The 18,160-nt window shown below is 43.2% G+C and overlaps 2 protein-coding genes across 3 annotated transcripts in view; both read right to left on the bottom strand.

Moving 5' to 3' along the window:
• LOC142488002 (uncharacterized) overlaps positions 1 to 18,160 on the bottom strand; it is a 376,604-nt gene that overhangs the window by 289,945 nt on the left and 68,499 nt on the right. The window lies entirely within an intron of this gene.
• LOC142488004 (uncharacterized) overlaps positions 2,004 to 18,160 on the bottom strand; it is an 84,625-nt gene continuing 68,468 nt past the window's right edge. The window contains exons 4-5 of the mRNA XM_075588308.1: positions 17,208 to 17,321; positions 2,004 to 11,933 (exon numbers count right to left, since the gene is read on the bottom strand). Of these exons, the coding sequence (XP_075444423.1) occupies positions 10,249 to 11,933; positions 17,208 to 17,321 (1,799 nt within the window). The 3' untranslated portion in view covers positions 2,004 to 10,248. The remainder of the gene's footprint in view (positions 11,934 to 17,207; positions 17,322 to 18,160) is intronic.

Here is an 18,160-nt window from a genome sequence, read left to right as displayed (position 1 = left end):
CCATACATAGGGCACCTCACCAGGGTGTGAGGGCAAACCTCCATAATTACTGCTGGCATGCCCATAACTTACCAGGCCTTACTGTCAGCAGGAGAGATGACTGTAGCCATTTTACAGCATGGTTACATATATATATATATATATATATATATATATATATATATATATAAAAATACAGTGTTTAGATTACAGAAAAAGTATTACAAGAACATACAATCCCCTCTTTCTCTCTCTGCTGATCTCTCTCAATGCAAACCTCTCTCTTTGCTTATCTCTCTCCTTCCCCCCTCTCTGTGCTGATCATTCTCTCAATCGCTGATCTTTTTCTCTCCCTGTGATGATCTCTCCCCCCACCCTCCTCTCTCGTTCTCTCTGCTGATACTCAGCATTGCCAGTTTTCACTGCCTTTATTGTAAGGAGGGATCTTTTTTTGTTGTTGCCGGCGGGTACTTTTTATTTTGAACAAATTTATATTTTAGGACACACTTTCGAGAGTTAAACGCTTTTGCTCAGGTCAAACAATGCCAATTTACAAAAGATGTCATGAGATTAACACACATAAAATCCAAGATAACAATCTAAGGCACATGAAGGAGAGAAGGATTGGCAGAGGAAATAGTAAATAAACAGAGAAATGAATGAAAGGAATAGCGAGGAATGTGGAGAGCATGTAGGACCAATGTAGTATCCTTTGAAGGGTTTGACTGGTTTCACCATTGTAGTATCCTTGTTCACATTTGCTGCATTGAGTCATATATATACCACATTCCTGGATCTGCAGCAGTATGATCCTTTGACATTTGATGTTTTCTGTTTGTGACCGGCTGTAAGAATTGTTTAATCTGTATCCATACAGTAAAAAGTCTAATGAAACATCTTCCGTACAGTACCAAGTCATACTACACTTGTATTAGCACACCGAGTTTATTGAAAGGGAAGTTACTCCAAGGAAGATCTGTGTGTCAGAATCGTCCTTCTTTCAATGGCGATCCTCATCGACATGACAGCCGAAGCTAAAAAGAATACATGAGTCTGGAGACATGGAAGTGAAGTAAGACTTTATGGGTTTTGGGGGACAGATGGAACCCCTATAGCAAGGAATTGTGGGATAGCAGACCGAGCTAAGCGGTTATCTAGGGACAGACAGACACCTCCAGTGAGTAGACATACAAGAGCTTGGTTGTGAGTATTAATAAAGTGATAGTGGACATAAGGTACTGAGTTGTGATTAACTCCTATGTGGTATTTGTATTCAAGGGATCTGATCACTCCTAAGAATACAACATGAAAGTTATTAAGAAATGCATTAGGATGTTTAGCACATGTCCATGTGTAGTTGACCCCACTTCAGTGGTTAAACAGTTTTCATCCCTGTTTCTGTCAAGATTGCAGTTATGATATAAAAAGGTGATAAAGTGAACTGTGAAAATATTTTGTCCATGTGTTACCATGGTGCATGTTATAGCTGAAAAGGCAAAATTAAAATAGGCTAAAGAGCCTTTATTTTTTAAATTATTTATTAAATAATAATAAAACATGAGAATTGTAAGTGTGAGGAAGCACAGTATGCAATTGGCTGGTTATCCGAGGAAAATGTGGAATTTCAGGATCCTTTAAACGTATGCTCAGATTTATGGTCAGTTCTCTGAAAAGTACCAAAAGCAGGATTCAATTAAAAAAGTAAAAATGTTATTTAACGCTGAATTCCACACCTGTGTGCACAGGAGTTGTGTGTGTGACGGGGGTTAAAACATGACACACTTACCCTGCAGAATCCTGAAAATTTGCATTAACTCCACAAAAAACATCATAATTACGCTTCCATCACCAAGAATAATATAAGGTCTTATCGTCAGGAGTTCTTGGTCCCCAGTCACATAGAAAAAGACGTAATTAACACAAAAATCCAATGCAGCAAAATGTGTCTGAAAATGGGGTTAATCTGTACAAAAGATTCTCAGTTCAATTAGAGCCCAAAGACAGTACTTATTATATTTTGTATTTAATATCCAAAAATAGTACAGTTCTTGGTTACAGAAAAAGAACGTTACAAGCACATACAATAGATAAATGCAGTTTGATAAAATTACAAGGTATAAAAACAAGGTAGAGTGTATACAAGGTATCGAAATCCTAGATACGTTACCACATACTAAATTCCTTCAAAGAGCTCATGAAGTTGGCATCTGAGAATTTCTGTTTTATTTTGCATAATAACCCTCTTCTGTTGAATTCTAGTTTTGATATCTCAAATGCAGGATTTTTATGCTAAAAGAAATGTTCTCGGCCACAGCCCTTTGGTGGGTGTGTCTTCACTCTCTCAAATCTCTTGTGATATTTATGGCTGGGAAAGAATTATTTGGTCATTTGAAATGCCTCGGCTTAGAAAATGCTATCCACGTCATTGGATTTGTATGATTAAAGTACACATGTGGACCTCTATCTTGATAGGGATCATTTTCATGAGGGTGAAATATGAATCGAACATGCAACATGGACGAACCTGCCATATGTGGTATAATTTCATAAACGTGACTTTGCCTGTCACAAATCCATAATTTCTTTACCTCATGAGGTACATCATATTTTAATTATCTTACATTTGATAAATCTTACAACAAAATACTTGCCGCTCAACCAAAATGAATGTGTACAGTGAAAGAAAGTTAAACACCTTTTTGTTTCACTTTCACTGTACATATACCTCACATACATAAGATGTTTTCTTTGATGCAATAAAGTTTATTTTATTATGTTCTGTTGATCCAATAGGATGGCCCTATGAGGGGATATTTACACCCCTGGATTAATATATCCGGTACATGTTATTTCATGAGTGCATCACAATAGGGATTCTTTTTGGTTGATCCTTCTTTTGATCAACCTTATTTGTATATATTTTATAAATCTGTAAGATAATGGAGAGTACTCTCTCACCTTTAGTCTGTGTATCCAGGCCGCCTCAGGAATTTTCATGGTTCTTCCTTTGAATGTACTTGGGTCAGATCAAATCACAACTGTCCTAAGATGGCCATAGGTCACATAGGTCTTCATCTTGACGTTTAGGGGCAAGCAGGTTTAACCCTTAACGCACTGTGCAAGGCTTCCCCTACAGTCAGATCTCCCCCCTCAAGACGAGACCCCTGGGCTGGCCTCCTGGGTCAATGGGAGTCCGAGGCTAGTGGGGCATTTAAAGATTTTCTGATTTTGTCCCCAAGAAAGGCCCTTTCCTTTTTGTGGGGAACCAAAGCTAAAATGGTCTTTCCAGTCCAAAGAAGCAAACCTTCCACAGCACCCATTTTAAGGAGAAGTACAGCACTCTTTTTTTTTTGTCTAAAACCCTTGATGGTTCCAATACTCCCTCTTCAGAAACAAGCTTGACGTTCCCCGATTTCTCTGCTGTACCTGGTATAACCACTGCGGATTTTTATACTTCCACTTCAAAAACAAGCTTGCTTTTCCCTGACTCCGCTGCAGTATTTGGTGTAATCACTGCTGGTTCTAGGACTCCACTTCAGAGACAAACATATATTTTCCTGATTACTTTGCAGTGGCTGGTGCGACCATTGATGACTCTGAGTTTCCCATTTCAAAGACGAGCACTTCCCATGGTTTTTTCTTCATTTTGTGATTCCCCTGCAATGTGTTTTATCCTTATTACTGATTCTAAAGCCTAATCTTTGAAAGCTAGTTTCCCTTTTTCCTGACTTCCCTGCTGTACTTGATACACTGGCGACACACTTTATTCGAGCTCGGCTAGTCCCACGAATTCGGGTATACCCGGGTGTATTGAGGTTTGTGACTGTTTTCTGCCCGAGTGCATTGAGGTATTTTCCAGGCAGGGATTGAAGCATTTTATTCCCGCTGGCTGCAATACTGCACAGTATATATATATACTGCATTACAATTCATGAATTTATGCCATCTGGTAGACACGCGAAGCATTGCAGCCTATTAAATCCTAATCATTATCATTTAACAGATCAGCCGCCCGTCAGCCAGGCATGAACCCAGGCTGGGAAGGCAAACGCAACGGGGCTTGTCAGAGGTGAGGAGCGGCGCATTCCAGGTATCTGCCAGGTACATACCGGGTATTTGCTCGAATAAAGTGTGTCGGTGCAGTAGCTCTACTGCCGACTAAGGCTGCGCTTATAGTGCCGGCGACAGCGACGCCGTGTCGCACCAAAACAAAAGCATTGCCACTGTCGCGTGCGCTTATATAGTAGGAACGACACGACAGCTTGGTCGCGATCGCTGGAAGTCATCTCAATTTGATTTTTCCAGCGACTGCAGCCTGACGTCGCCGTCACGATAAGCGTAGCCCATGGTTCCTGCTTTAAAGACACATTCACTTTTCACTGGTTTTCCGGGGGTGTTTGGTTTCCCTATTTCTGATTCTATGGCTCCCACTTTAAAGACACGTTTGTCTCTCAATGACTCAGGTGCAGAGGCCGAGATACCCATTTCTGATTCTACGTGTGATGGGCACAGGAAACATATAGATGTTTTGAGCAATAAGTGTGAGCACGGTACCGCGGATGCTTCAGAGCTTCCCAAGGTAAAGAGGAAGAAAAAGAAGAAAAATGGTCTTCCGCTTACTGGGGAGGCTGCATAAAAAAATTGAAGCTGAACCTGCAACATTAGGATGCATACATCAGAAAACAGCAGAGATGTGCTTCAACAATAGAACGACAATCAGAATCGTCACAGTAGTGGCGGCAAAGGAGGAGGTTGGGCAAAGGAAAGATGAAGCATTAAACCGTGCTAAAGATACTTTAGTTCATGCACTTCAAATCTGCAAGGGATGAGATGGATGGTCTATAGGGACGATTGGATAAAGAACAAGAAACCAAGGCAGAGCTACAGAAGTGTCTGTCCACAGCGATCACCAAGAGTGTATTTTTGAAGAAGGAAAGACATCAGTTGGAGAGACACTTGGAGGACATGTCGAATAATCTTGGGAGTTCATACATTGTTGCTGCTAAGAATCAGAGCCTCTTTAACCAACTTGGCACAGCTCATCAGCTTTATCGCCGGAAAAAAGCAGCCTGCATTCTTCCGTTAATTTGGTGAATGCAATGACAAAGGAGAAGGTATTAACAGTTGAAGCAATGTGTGATTGCAGTCCAGTCAAATGTTAGAAAGTTTCAGCAACAAAGATGCTAGAATATGGATAAAGCCGCTAGTATGATTCAGTCCGGATACAGATCCTGCGTCATAACCAAGCAAGCTGTGCGTTCCCATTGGCGCATTTACAATGATGTCTCATTGCTACAGTCTGCTTTCCATCAAATGCTGAAAAGAAGAACCAAGTTACGGCTGAGAAGTGGAGCACAAATCCAGCCATTCCAGCATGCACACATAATCCAAAACAGATTCCTTGCTATGAAAGCTGTTGCTTTAAAGATTCAGTCTTTGACTAGAATGAGACAGAGATGTATCTTCTATCGCACGATGAGAAAGGAGTTACTGGTAGTCCAGCCGTGGTTTCGTCTGAATAAATATATCGAGAAAGAGAGGCTCAGGACTACAAGTCTGCCGACTGCAAAAGGAGATGCCATGGGGTGCAGTCTTAGTTGATGAGAGCTCTGCCAAGTTTGAGCTGCTGATGATCAATGATGCGGAGACAGACGCAGATGGTCACTCCAGCAACAGGGAAGAGGAAACAGCACGATGACTAGGAGAATTCGCCGTCAAACAAGTGGAAGATGAGTTTGAGCGGGAAGTCCTCTGCAGGGTTAAAGAGTCTAATCACCTCACTAATTCCTTTGTAGAGCCTGATGTTCCCATTTCTGATCCTAATACTCCCATTTCAAGTTTTGTTTTCCGCTCACAGATCACCTGGCATCGGGGCGGATGCATCCTAACACTCAATTGCTCCAAGGTACTGCCCTTCTACTGACGGCCAATCCAATGGCAAAGAACTATCTCGTCTCTTAGCCTATCACTGATAAATGGATATATGTAACTGGACTAGACTTGCTAAGAGGATTGTATCTGAGCCTTCCATTAGACCCCTTCAGGTCACTGCAAATGCTGTCTTTTGGGCAGATTCCATCTGTGGCAGAGCATCATTATGAACTTCTGCGTGCTGACCTGGAGTGGCTTCCCTGGAACTTTTGCCTTATGGTTTTGACAAACCCTATGTGCCTCCGGGGTCGTGCTCTGGTGTTTCTACAAAGAAATTTGCATCCAGCTTTTGGCCAGCCGATGGGTTTATACAGCCTGTGCCTGGGTCCCCAGCCTCGGTGCCACTCTGCATGTCCAAATATTTAGATTCTCATCATGAACTGGTATCTATGAATATACAATCGTCTGAGAAGCGTCTTTGCCTGTGATATCATTTGTGTCTTCTTATCATGCTTTCAAGTCTGGTACCCATCCGAGTCGGTTCCATTTCAAGTCAGCTACATGTCCGAGATGGTTCCATTTCAAGTCCACTACCCATCGCAGATGGTCCCATTTCAAGTCTGCTACCTGTACCTGACTGGCCCACGTTAAGTCAGCTTTCCATGGAGGACACCCTGCCAAGCCTGGAGGACCATCCGGAGGATGTCTCTTGAGAGGGAGGAGTTATGTCAGGGACATCCCTAACATATCTAATAGTTCTTGCTCCTAGTCTCAGGTCCCTTGCATGTCCACCGAGAATGCTGTTGCCCCTGCCTTGACTGGGATCCCCGTTTCCTCTTGCACTGTATTAGGATTCTCTCCGCACCTGTCTTCTGTCCAATTCCCTGTCTTTATAAGTCTTCTGTTTTTGTTTAGCCTTTTCCATTGTTTTGTATTGCTAGCAACCCTTGCCTGCAATTGCCTGTATCTTGTTTGGGTTGTATTTAGTAGTTCATAATTAAATGTCCTTGCCTAGTTTGGCATTGCCCTTCTTTGCATCCCAGTCCTGTACCTGTGTCCCAGTCCTGTTTCTGCTTACTTTGCTGCCTGTCTGTGACAACTGCTAGTGACCCCAATGATGCCTCTTTGCTGCCTGCCCTGACCTGCCTGTGATCCCATTTGCCTTCATTCCTCACCTCGCTGTACAAACCACCAAGATCCTCTCTTGCTTCAGACACCCTGGGTTTGTGACACTATAAAGGGTTTAGCTATGGCACTACAGTGGCGGCAGAGTTTATTCTAACTTGGCCGCCACCGCAATGTGCGGGCAGACGCGGCTATCTTTTTTTTTTTTCGGCGTGCCGCGCGTCAGCCGGGCGCCGGTAACGTGCGCCAGGCATCCCGAAGACGCCAGGCATCCCCGAAGGAGACTGCAGGTAAGGGGGTATTTTACTTTTTGGAGCGTGGAGCGGGGCGGAACAACTAGGGGGTCGCGAGGGGAAAGGAAGGGGGAGGGGAAGATGCAGCTAGGATGGGCTGGCGCGCGCCCACGTTCGGCGCCAGCCCGAAAAGACCCGCGGGACAAGACGGGCAAATGTTAGAATAAGATGTGTCGCAGCAGTACATGTAATTGGAGAATGGTGCTCAAAAGTACTTGGACCTATATCCATATATTAAAGGCAGAAGAGCAAAACACTGGATAATGAATAATGAATAATAATCAAAGCACTAAACCTATAAGGGGGCTCTAAAACACCCTGAAGGTGGGGGTACGTGTGCGAAGACACTTCCTCCTCCTCATTGGGTTGGCCCCAGGTAAACGTACTCACGAATCCCCCAGTAGCTCTCTCCAAAGCGTGCAGCTGTATCCAGGTCAGGAGAATCCAAATGCAGTGTGTGTGCAGCGCACAGCAGAGAAATGAAGGAGAGCAGGTCTGGCAAAAATAAACTCTTTAATGGTAAGCCATAAAATAGTGGTTGTCCAGTATGCAGTAACTCTTCCTTGATGACCAGATGCAGGTGTCCCCTGAAAGTTATTACTTTGGGTGAAGCCGAAGCTACGCTACCCACCTCAACTCATTCCAAAGGTGCTTCATGCACCTCATTCGTACCGCACAACGTCTTGTTGAGCCATGCTATGGGCAATAGAACCTTCACTATCTTGTCTGTGGTGAAGGACTGTAATAGGAGGCCCTCTCTGCCCCTCACTTTGGTATAATCCCCATATGTCATCCTCTTTTGGTCTGAGACATCTAAGTGGTGATGAGCCCTAATATGGGGTTTCCATGAACCCCCGTCAGCCACCTTCACTGGGTCCCCAATGTGTGTCAGTGACTGGAAATGTGTGGTGGGTGCCTAAGCTTGATGGGTCACAACAGTCTCTTACGGGGTAATCATCTTCTTAAATTCATTTCCCAGCAACACAGCCAGAATATCATCAAATATCCCCACTTCCCACAAACCCTGCCCAGCACCCCAATCCAGATAAACCTTTGCCACAGGCTATCTAGGTTACCAGCTATCCTCAAATGCAGAGTCCTCCCAGGAATTATTTCTTCAGGTCACACCAGTCTGGCAAGGCTGGACTCTCTGCGGCGATATCGCTGTGGAGCCTGGCAAGCTCCAGCTGGTGTTCTTGGTCAGCTTGCGCTCTGCAGCATGTCTCGCAGGCTTTTGCTGAAATGGGCTGATGTATTTCAACCGCATTGCAGCATCTGCTTGTCCCAGGTGTTTGAAAGTAGCTTGAATGTCAATATCCAAGGGTGCTGTAAGGGTTAGGACTACTGCAACCCTTTGAATATAACAGTCCTCGCTGGGCAATTTCCAGGGCAAAGCCACCATCTGCACCAACACTGCTCATCCTGACACAGGGTAGCTTTCTGCTCTGTCATTCTCTAACAAAGCTTGAATCAGGCCCATACAATATGGACAAATGTGAGGTGTAATTTCTTATACTGTACATAGATTTGGGATTGAAAGAATCTTATATGGAGATGTAATAGAGGGGTAGTTATGGACAGTGTTCGACAAACCTATACATTTGCACACTCTGCGAGTGGATTTAACATCGTGGCGAGCTCCTATTGGCCCAAGCAGCACACGTTTGGTACTAGGTGGCGAGTAGATTTTTTTGTTCGGCGAGTAGATTTTTTGGTGATTTGTCGACCACTGGTTATGGATATAGATTTTATGTACACCCCAGACTCATTTCACACACAGGTCATGTATAAATGATATCATTAGTAGTTGAACTCCCTCTGTGCTCACGGATAATTTGATATTCTATGTTGATCATAATAATTGTAAAATTATGAGAAGATCGGAGGAGGATACCACCACGACTGATAGCTCGCTGGTATAGTACATGGTGGAGCTCAGGGAGGGGTTGGCTGATCTCATGGGGTTGACAGGCTAACCTCAGGGTGGCTCAGACCAGGCACATGTGCTTGTATGACCGAAATGCCCGTACCCGAGAGAGTTCATCAAAGTTCTGAAGCCCACTCAGCAAAAAAAGCTCCTGGCTGCCTGGCAGAGAGGCTCAGTGAAGCACATGGGGATCCCATCCCAGCTCACTGTTCACTAAAGGGAGTTGGCAAATTAAATGTTAGAGGAGTACCGGGGCCTGTTCTCAGATAAGCTGGGCTGGACCCACCTGGCTGATCATCCAGTCTACACCTGTGATCAGCAGCCCCTCTGCAAAAATGCCTATTGAGTTTTGGCTGAGGTTATGAGGAGTGGGATGTAGAGGAGATGTTAACCCTAGGGGTTATCTCGCCCTCCCAGAGTCTGTTTGCTGCACTGGTAGATCTGGTGCATCCTGACACCACGCTGCACCACAAGGTTCTATGTGGACTACCAGCAGCTCAATGTCCAAATGATTATGGATGCCTAACCGATGTCCCACATGGGCTATGTACCTTACTACAATGAATCTGAGAAGTGGTTATGAGGCATGGATGAGTAGAGAGCCGAGAGAAATGTGAGGGAGAAGAGGAAGTGGATGAGTCATGGTAAAAGGGAAAGAAATGGTTAAGAGGCATGGCAGAGGGAAAGTGGTTAATAGAGAGGATGAGATTACCAGCAGGAGAATTCCTTATAGCTTCAGCATGTGAAAGTCCTGGAGCTTCAAGACCCGCACCTAGTCTGCTTTCTACATGACCCACCCCACTCCTCTCCTCCCTCTGTCAAACTGTCCCCACACCTCTCTGCCAGATCCAGACCCATTCTACAGCTGCTGATAGGAATGCCATGATAATAAATAATGGTAAGTATTGCATTACTGGCCAATTTTATTATTGCAGTACTACTATGCTTCTGGTATCTTGCCCAATCCGACACTGAACAAAGAAATGTTTTATCTGATGTATGAATTCTCTAATGTGTAAGGAGGCTGATCATCTGTGAAAAGCTTTCCCCATGTTATGTACACGGAAATGGTTTCTCCACTGTATGAATCTTGTGGTGTGTGAGGAGATTGCTCTTTTGAGAAAAGCTTTTCCCACACTCTGCACATGAGAATGGTCTCTCTCCTGTATGAATCCTCTGGTGTGTGAGGAGGTAGTTCTTAATACTGAATTGTTTTCCACACTCTGAACAAGCAAAAGGTTTCTCCCCTGTGTGAATCTTCTTGTGTTGGAGGAGAGCGTTTACCTGTGAAAAACTTCTCCCACAATCTGCGCATGGAAATGGTTTCTCCCCTGTATGAATCCTCTGGTGTTTGAGGAGGCTGCTCTTTAAACTGAATTGTTTCCCACACTCTGTACATGTGAATGGTTTCTCCCCTGTATGAATCATTTGGTGTGCTAGGAGGCTGCTCTTATTACTGTATTGTTTCCCACACTCTGTACATGTGAATGGTTTCTCCCCTGTATGAATTCTCTGGTGTCTGAGGAGGTAGTTCTTAATACTGAATTGTTTCCCACATTCTGTACATGGGTATAGTTTCTCCCTTGTATGCGTCCTCTGGTGTATGAGGAGGTTGTTCTTAATACTGAATTGTTTTCCACACTCTGAACATGTAAATGGTTTCTCTCCTGTATGAATCCTCTGATGTGTGAGGAGCCTGCTCTTAATAATGAATTGTTTCCCACACTCTGTACATCCGAATGGTTTCTCCCCTGTATGAATCATCTGGTGCCTGATGAGGTTGCTTTTAATACTGAATTGTTTCCCACACTCTGTGCATGGGAATGCTTTCTCTCCTGTATGAATCCTCTTGTGTGTGTAGAGGTAATTCTTCCGAGAAAAGGTTTTCCCACACTCTGTACATGGGAATGGTTTCTCCTCTGTATGAATCCGCTCATGGTCGAGGAGGGTCTTTTTCCGAGAAAAGCTTTTTCTACACTCTGTACATGTGAATGCTTTCTCCCCTGTATGAGTAGTCTGGTGTCTGAGGAGGTTGGTTTTAATACTAAATTGTTTCCCACACTCTGTACATGTGAATGCTTTCTCTCCTGTATGAATCCTCTTGTGTGTGTAGAGGTAATTCTTCCGAGAATAGCTTTTCCCACACTCTGTACATGGGAATGGTTTCTCTTCTGTATGAATCCGCTCATGGTCAATGAGGATATTTTTCTGAGAAAAGCTTTTCCCACACACTGTACATGGGAATGGTTTCTCTCCTGTATGAATCTTCTGGTGATTAAGGAGGCTCCTTTTAGTACTTAACCGTTTCCCACACACTGTACCATTAAATGGATTCTCCACTGTCTGAATCTTTTGGTGTGAAAGGAGTTTCCTCTTCAGTGAGAAACTGCTCTCACCATCTGTACATGTAAAGGGTTGCTGTCTAGTGGGAACACAAAGGTGTGTGAGCAGGTCCCAATGCTGTGAAAAGCTTTTGCCACACTCACAACAGAGAAAAGGCTGAGCACCACGGCTTCTTCTTAAATCTCTTGCATACCTTTTGCTGGACCCATATTTAGTGTCCGTCTCTGCTGTGTGCTGTACAAAGTCTGTAAATTCATCATCATGTGGCACTGGTTCCTTGTACGTGCCCAAAATGTGGCAGGAATCGTTGGTTTTTGGCACTTCTGGGCTGCGGGGAGTCAGACAGCTTCTGGATGTATCAGAGCTCATGTTCTGTTCCTCATTCAGGCCGGTCTCTAACAGAAGTAAACAAAAAAGACAGAACAAATGTTTTCAATCTGTAAATCAAATTACTGAAAGCAGATTACAAATCCAAAACACTGAAGAATTTACTTTACCAATTAACTAAATGTTCTCTTCACCCAGGGTTTTAAAATTGTGGCCCATAGATCTCCGGTGCCCCCTAATGATTTTGGTGATGGTCCCTGAAGACCTGAAATTTATTTGTAGCAGATCTCACAATTAAATAATTGTGATACATATATAACATGTTTTTATTACTGTATGTATTATTTAAGGGTACATGTACATCATCCAAATAATTATTAACATTGAAAATGTCCATGAGATGTAAAGTTAAGGAACTCCTGGTCTATCATATTAGTGCTTTAATCATATCAGAAACAATAGATTATGAACGCTCGCTCTAGACTGAAAGGGTGTTACCCAAGGAAAATAGCTTCCCTGGAAGCTAAACAAAGCCAACACATATAGAGGAAAGAGAGAGAAGAAATCCTTTTGGGTGGGTGCACTCCTGTGAGAATCCCTTTAGTATAGATTTGTACTTTGGTGTATATTGTATCACAATGGTACCCATGAAAGTACAGATTCCTGTATACCTCTAGACTGCATAAAGTCTCACGTAAGATGGAGAGCACTTTAAATCAAAACCACACTAAATGATCTATATACTCGATAGAGTCCAATAATAATAGTGGAAGACAAGTTAATGTCTAGTTACCAGCCTAAGGCTGCGCTTATAGTGATGGCGGCAGCAACGTTGCGTCAAAACAAATGCATTGCCGCCGTTGCGTGCGCTTATAGTAAGCTCGACACGACGGCTTGGTCGCGATCGCTGGAAGTCGTCTCAATTTGATTTTTCCAGCAACCGCAGCCTGACGTCACCGTCGCGTCGCTGGCACTATAAGCGCAACCTAAGTGTGGTGTATCACGAACCTCTACGGAAATTGAAATAAAGCTCGATTTACAGGCAGCAAGTTGTGTAAGTGTACAGATACTTTTTAGAAATACGGCATCAGTATAGTATAAATTAAAAGGACATTTTTAATAAATAAAGTGAACAACACTCATTTAGTATCTGGCGGTCAGCAGCTATAGGCAGAGAGCTGTTGAGGATATACACGTTCAGGATCAGTATATGTATGTAAGGCAGCTAATGCCTATAGTTAAAGGATTGAATGATATTCAGTATATTAATGGTTGTGCTTTGTTTCTAAAAATTCCCAGGCTAATTGCCTAATTTGTGAAACCAGAAAAAAATGCTGGTACTGGCATACCCCGCATTAACGTATACAATGGGACCGGAGCATGTATGTAAAGCGAAAATGTACTTAAAGTGAAGCACTACCTTTCCCCCACTTATCGATGCATGTACTGTACTGCAATCGTCATATACGTGCATAACTGATGTAAATAACGCATGTGTAACGGGCTCTATAGTCTCCCCCCTTGCGCACAGCTTCGGTACAGGTAGGGAGCCGGTATTGCTGTTCAGGACGTGCTGACAGGCGCATGCGCGAGCTGCCGTTTGCCTATTGGGAGATATGTCCTTACTCGCGACTGTACTTAAAGTGAGTGTCCTTAAACCGGGGTATGCCTGTATTTGAAAAATCCCTTTTAGCAGAGTTTATAGTTACATAGCGACCAAGGTATGGATCAAAAGAACCTCCGCTCCAGAAAAAAAGGTAAGGCGCTCACCAGCAAAAGAGGGTAAAAAGCAACTTTATTGGACTACATAAAAACAAAGAAACAAACAGTGCTAACTACTCTCCCACTACGCCCACTGCGGCGCTTTCTCAAGGAGTAACAAGGTGGGGGAGGTCAGAGATATTTAAACCTCCCACCGTCATGCAAAACAGCTGATAGTAATAATTAACTAAGCCTTGCAAAACATAAAGAATAGATGAAAAAGGAAAGAAAAAGGAAAGGAAAAGGGAGAAAGAAAAACAAGAGACATGAGACAAGACCATTTTATTCAAAAGATATCTATATTGTGTAAGGTAATAGAATCAGAGCAGGATGTAATTTCTCTCCAGAAGGACTTGGAGAGACTGGAAACGTGGGCAGGTAAGTGGCAGATGAAGTTTAATACAGATAAATATTTAAAACCAGAGACAGAACATGAAACACAGACAGAGCTCAGTGCTACATCCAAAGACACAAATACACAATACAGTGCCTAAATATATATATATATATATATATCAATATCTTTTGAATAAAATGGTCTTTTAGTTTAACTATTTGGCCAAAGTGTTGTAAGCCCTTGAGCCCCTCCAAGGCAGACCACCTCTCAAGGGTCCTAACACTAATATAAATTCTTAATAACCTGTACATTACCAGGAAGAATGATTTATAATAAATCTGTCAAAATTAGTTGCATAGTTCTAAGTCTGATTGAAGCTCTTATTAACCTGTATAATAGCAGGAAAAGCACTCTGTATTAGATTTGTCACAATCAAACTGCACGCAAGTTCCCATGAGTATGGAAGGTGAGATGGAGTGAGCTTTTAACCATTTAAAAGTGGGGGGGGGGTGAGCTTCAAACTTGGGAAGGAGGAGCCACCTTCCAAGTCAGCTAAGAACAGCTGAACAGAATTGCAAAAACACACAGAACCCCTACAAGCTCATATTGAACCCCCAAAATAACCACAACATATATATATGCGTTAAGTGTCGAAGAGGAGTGCTACTGAGCATGGCAATGTGTATTTAAAACCAGAGACAGAACATGAAACACAGACAGAGCTCAGCGCTACATCCAAAGACACAAATACACAGTACAGTGCCTATATATATATATCCTTCCCAAGTTTGAAGCTCACCCCCCCCCCCCCCCCACTTTTAAATGGTTAAAATCTCACCTTCCATACTCATGGGAACTTGCGTGCAGTTTGATTGTGACAAATCTAATACAGAGTGCTTTTCCTGCTATTATACATGTAACGGTATTTCTGGCCGGCCTGACCCACCCAATCTCACATTGGCCCCTGTGGTCTAACCGGACCCCATTACAGTGTAGATATGCCTGATGGTGCACCTGCTGGCTACAGGACTCCTGAGTCTCCCGCATGATGGTGTGTGGGGAGGACCCGTCAGACAGGCAGCTGAGGTAGTGTGCTGAGTCTCACCTAGTTCCAGTGCAGCGCCTCCACCTCACCAGGGCCCCTGCGTCCGCATGGGGATGATCCTGACGAGGAACTCCTCGGTGGTGCAACCTCCTGTATAATCATGGGACTCTCACACACAGGGGTTTCTCTGATCAGCTCCATCTTTATTGTCACGGCAGGGCAGCTGCCCTCCACAAGGAGTATCTTCAGCCGCTCATCTCGCCAGTGCTCCCTTTAGTTAGGTATGTCACCTAGATCAGGGATTCACTATTCCCGCAGGAATCACTGTCCTGTGCCAGGTCCCTGGACACAGCCTCCCATGGAGTTACTATATCATAACTGACAGAACTCTTCCTCAACTGGACTTGAACTAGACAGCAACTCAGGTAGAACTTTCCAGCAACTCCTTCCTCAGCTCTGACAAGAGCTGAAACTCCTTCCTCCTCTCAGCAGAACAACTAACAACACACAACTCCACAGCAACTAACTTTTAGACACAGTGCTGTGCCTTATGTAAGCTTCTGAGGCTGACACATCTCTGACATCACTAACCATGGAGTCAGAGCATGTGACCAGTCCCAGCCATACACAGAGCACCCCACCAGGGTGTGAGGGGAAACCTCCATAATTACTGCTGGCATGCCCACACTTACCAGGCCTTACTGCCAGCAGGAGAGATGACTGTAGGCATTTTACATGACCGCTACATACAGGTTAATAAGAGCTTCAATCAGACTTAGAACTATGCAACTAATTTTGACAGATTTATTATAAATCATTCTTCCTGGTAATGTACAGGTTATTAAGAATTTATATTAGTGTTAGGACCCTTGAGAGGTGGTCTGCCTTGGAGGGGCTCAAGGGCTTACAACACTTTGGCCAAATAGTTAAACTAAAAGACCATTTTATTCAAAAGATATTTATATATATATATATATATTTAGGCACTGTACTGTGTATTTGTGTCTTTGGATGTAGCACTGAGCTCTGTCTGTGTTTCATGTTCTGTCTCTGGTTTTAAATATTTATCTGTATTAAACTTCATCTGCCACTTACCTGCCCACGTTTCCAGTCTCTCCAAGTCCTTCTGGAGAGAAATTACATCCTGCTCTGATTCTACTACCTTACACAATTTGATATCATCAGCAAAGATCGGGACTTTGCTCTCGATGCCAACCTCAAGGTCATTAATAAACAAGTTAAAAAGCAGGGGTCCCAGTACCGATCCCTGAGGTACTCCACTCACGAGCTTAGCCCAACCTGAAAAAGTACCATTTATGACAACCCTCTGTTGTCTATCCTTCAACCAGTTTTCAATTCAGGTGCCTATATTTTTACTGAGTCCAATTTGCTTTATTTTGTACACCAACCTCGTGTGGAACCGTATCAAAAGCCTTTGCAAAATCTAAGTAGACCACATCAACTGCATTACCCTGGTCTAAATTCCTACTTACCAAGTTTCAGTCATTAAATTTCAGACTTTTGTACAGTACATACTTTCCCTGTCTCTTTGGGTAATACCCAACATCTATCTCACCATATTTCTTTTTTATCTGGTCTGTAACTGTTACATACGCCTACAATTGATATTATCTCTAACTGTGCATGCAATGTCTTGTATATAATGGTAGAAAGGGGGGGGTGATAGACAGCACTCTGACACAATGACTCAGCAAGGTTGCAGGGTGCACGGAACAGGAAGGGACCCTAATTCCCTTCAGAAGTACTAACAAACCAAACCAAAATAAAAGGGGGTTTATTTTTGCTCTATGGTGATATTTATTCTTGCATTGGCGTATTGGCAATTGTTGCTATATTTTCAGTTTATTACTAGTGTCATTAAATTATTCATATTCCCTACACTGGTATTCGCTTATATCTGTAGCTGTGAGACAGAGAGTGCTGGTACTATCTTTTGGTTTGTTAGTTTGTATATAATGCATACCCTTGCTCACTTAATGTAAGTATGTATTTGTAACCATGTATTTGTCATCATAACTCTGTGCCCAGGACATACTTGAAAACGAGAGGTAACTCTCAATGTATTACTTCCTGGTAACACATTTTATAAATAAATAAATAAATATTCGCTAAATGTGACCATGCTCCTTGTAACAAGATAACATCCCTTTGTGCAGACAAAGGCGAAAAGGTACTCACCAGAGACAGGAAATGGAACAGTTTCACTCTTTATTGGGGTCAGATGTTCCTCAGTGTTCGGCTCTTCCTTCTCCAACTTAATCTCTAACCTCTCCGGTACAACCACTGGGAAACCTGGCAATAAGAAAAGGGAAATCCATCATGTAAAGCTGGGAGTGGAGGCGCTTCTTGTGATATCAGTATACAGAAATACTCTATACTGATTCCTATGGGGGAGGGGTGAAGTTATTGATTTGACTTTGTTATTAACCCTCTGAGTGCTGAGGAGAGCCTTTTACCTGAAAACAATTTGGAGCTACCAATGTTCAAACCACAATAACAACAATATGCTCAATATAAGTTTAGATAAATCATGTGTGCTTTTTCATTAGAACAGGTATCTTGTAATTCTATATTTTATTCATTTTTTTCAACTTTGTATTTTATTCATTTTTCCGACCTACAGCAGTTATAAAACATATTATAACGTGGGTCAACTTTTTTGCTATATGTACTGCTACATCAACTCACAAATAAACACACTACGCAAGGACTCAGGGGGGGAGAGAGACACATTAGGAGGGGGGGATGGGGAAGGGGGAACCCCTATGCCACAGCTACTGGTTCCGCCATGAACCTCTGCCTCTCCAGACTTCTCTAGCTCCTCGTGCGCCCTTTCTGACCACTTGATCCGGGGCCTCAATTGTCTCTACCCGTCATGCCCGTCCTTGTGTTATGGTTATTGCCCTTCGTCGAAGGAGAACTCACCTATCACTATCACAGCCAGATGGTGGCATTGCTCAGCCCCGTGATGTCGGTTTGCGCCACCCACGGAAACCAGACTTTTTGAAAATTTGAGCCAGTGTCATTGACCAAGCTTGTCAATTTCTCCATCTGGCAGACGAACCAAATTCTGTTTCTAATCTTATCTATTGATGGAATCGTGTTTTGTTTCCACAGTGCCGCTTTCTCAC

Source organism: Ascaphus truei, chromosome 2, assembly GCF_040206685.1.
Source record: "Ascaphus truei isolate aAscTru1 chromosome 2, aAscTru1.hap1, whole genome shotgun sequence".
NCBI lineage: Eukaryota > Metazoa > Chordata > Amphibia > Anura > Ascaphidae > Ascaphus > Ascaphus truei.
Note: the sequence above shows the minus strand (reverse complement) of the source record. Positions and strands in the feature narration are given on the sequence as shown.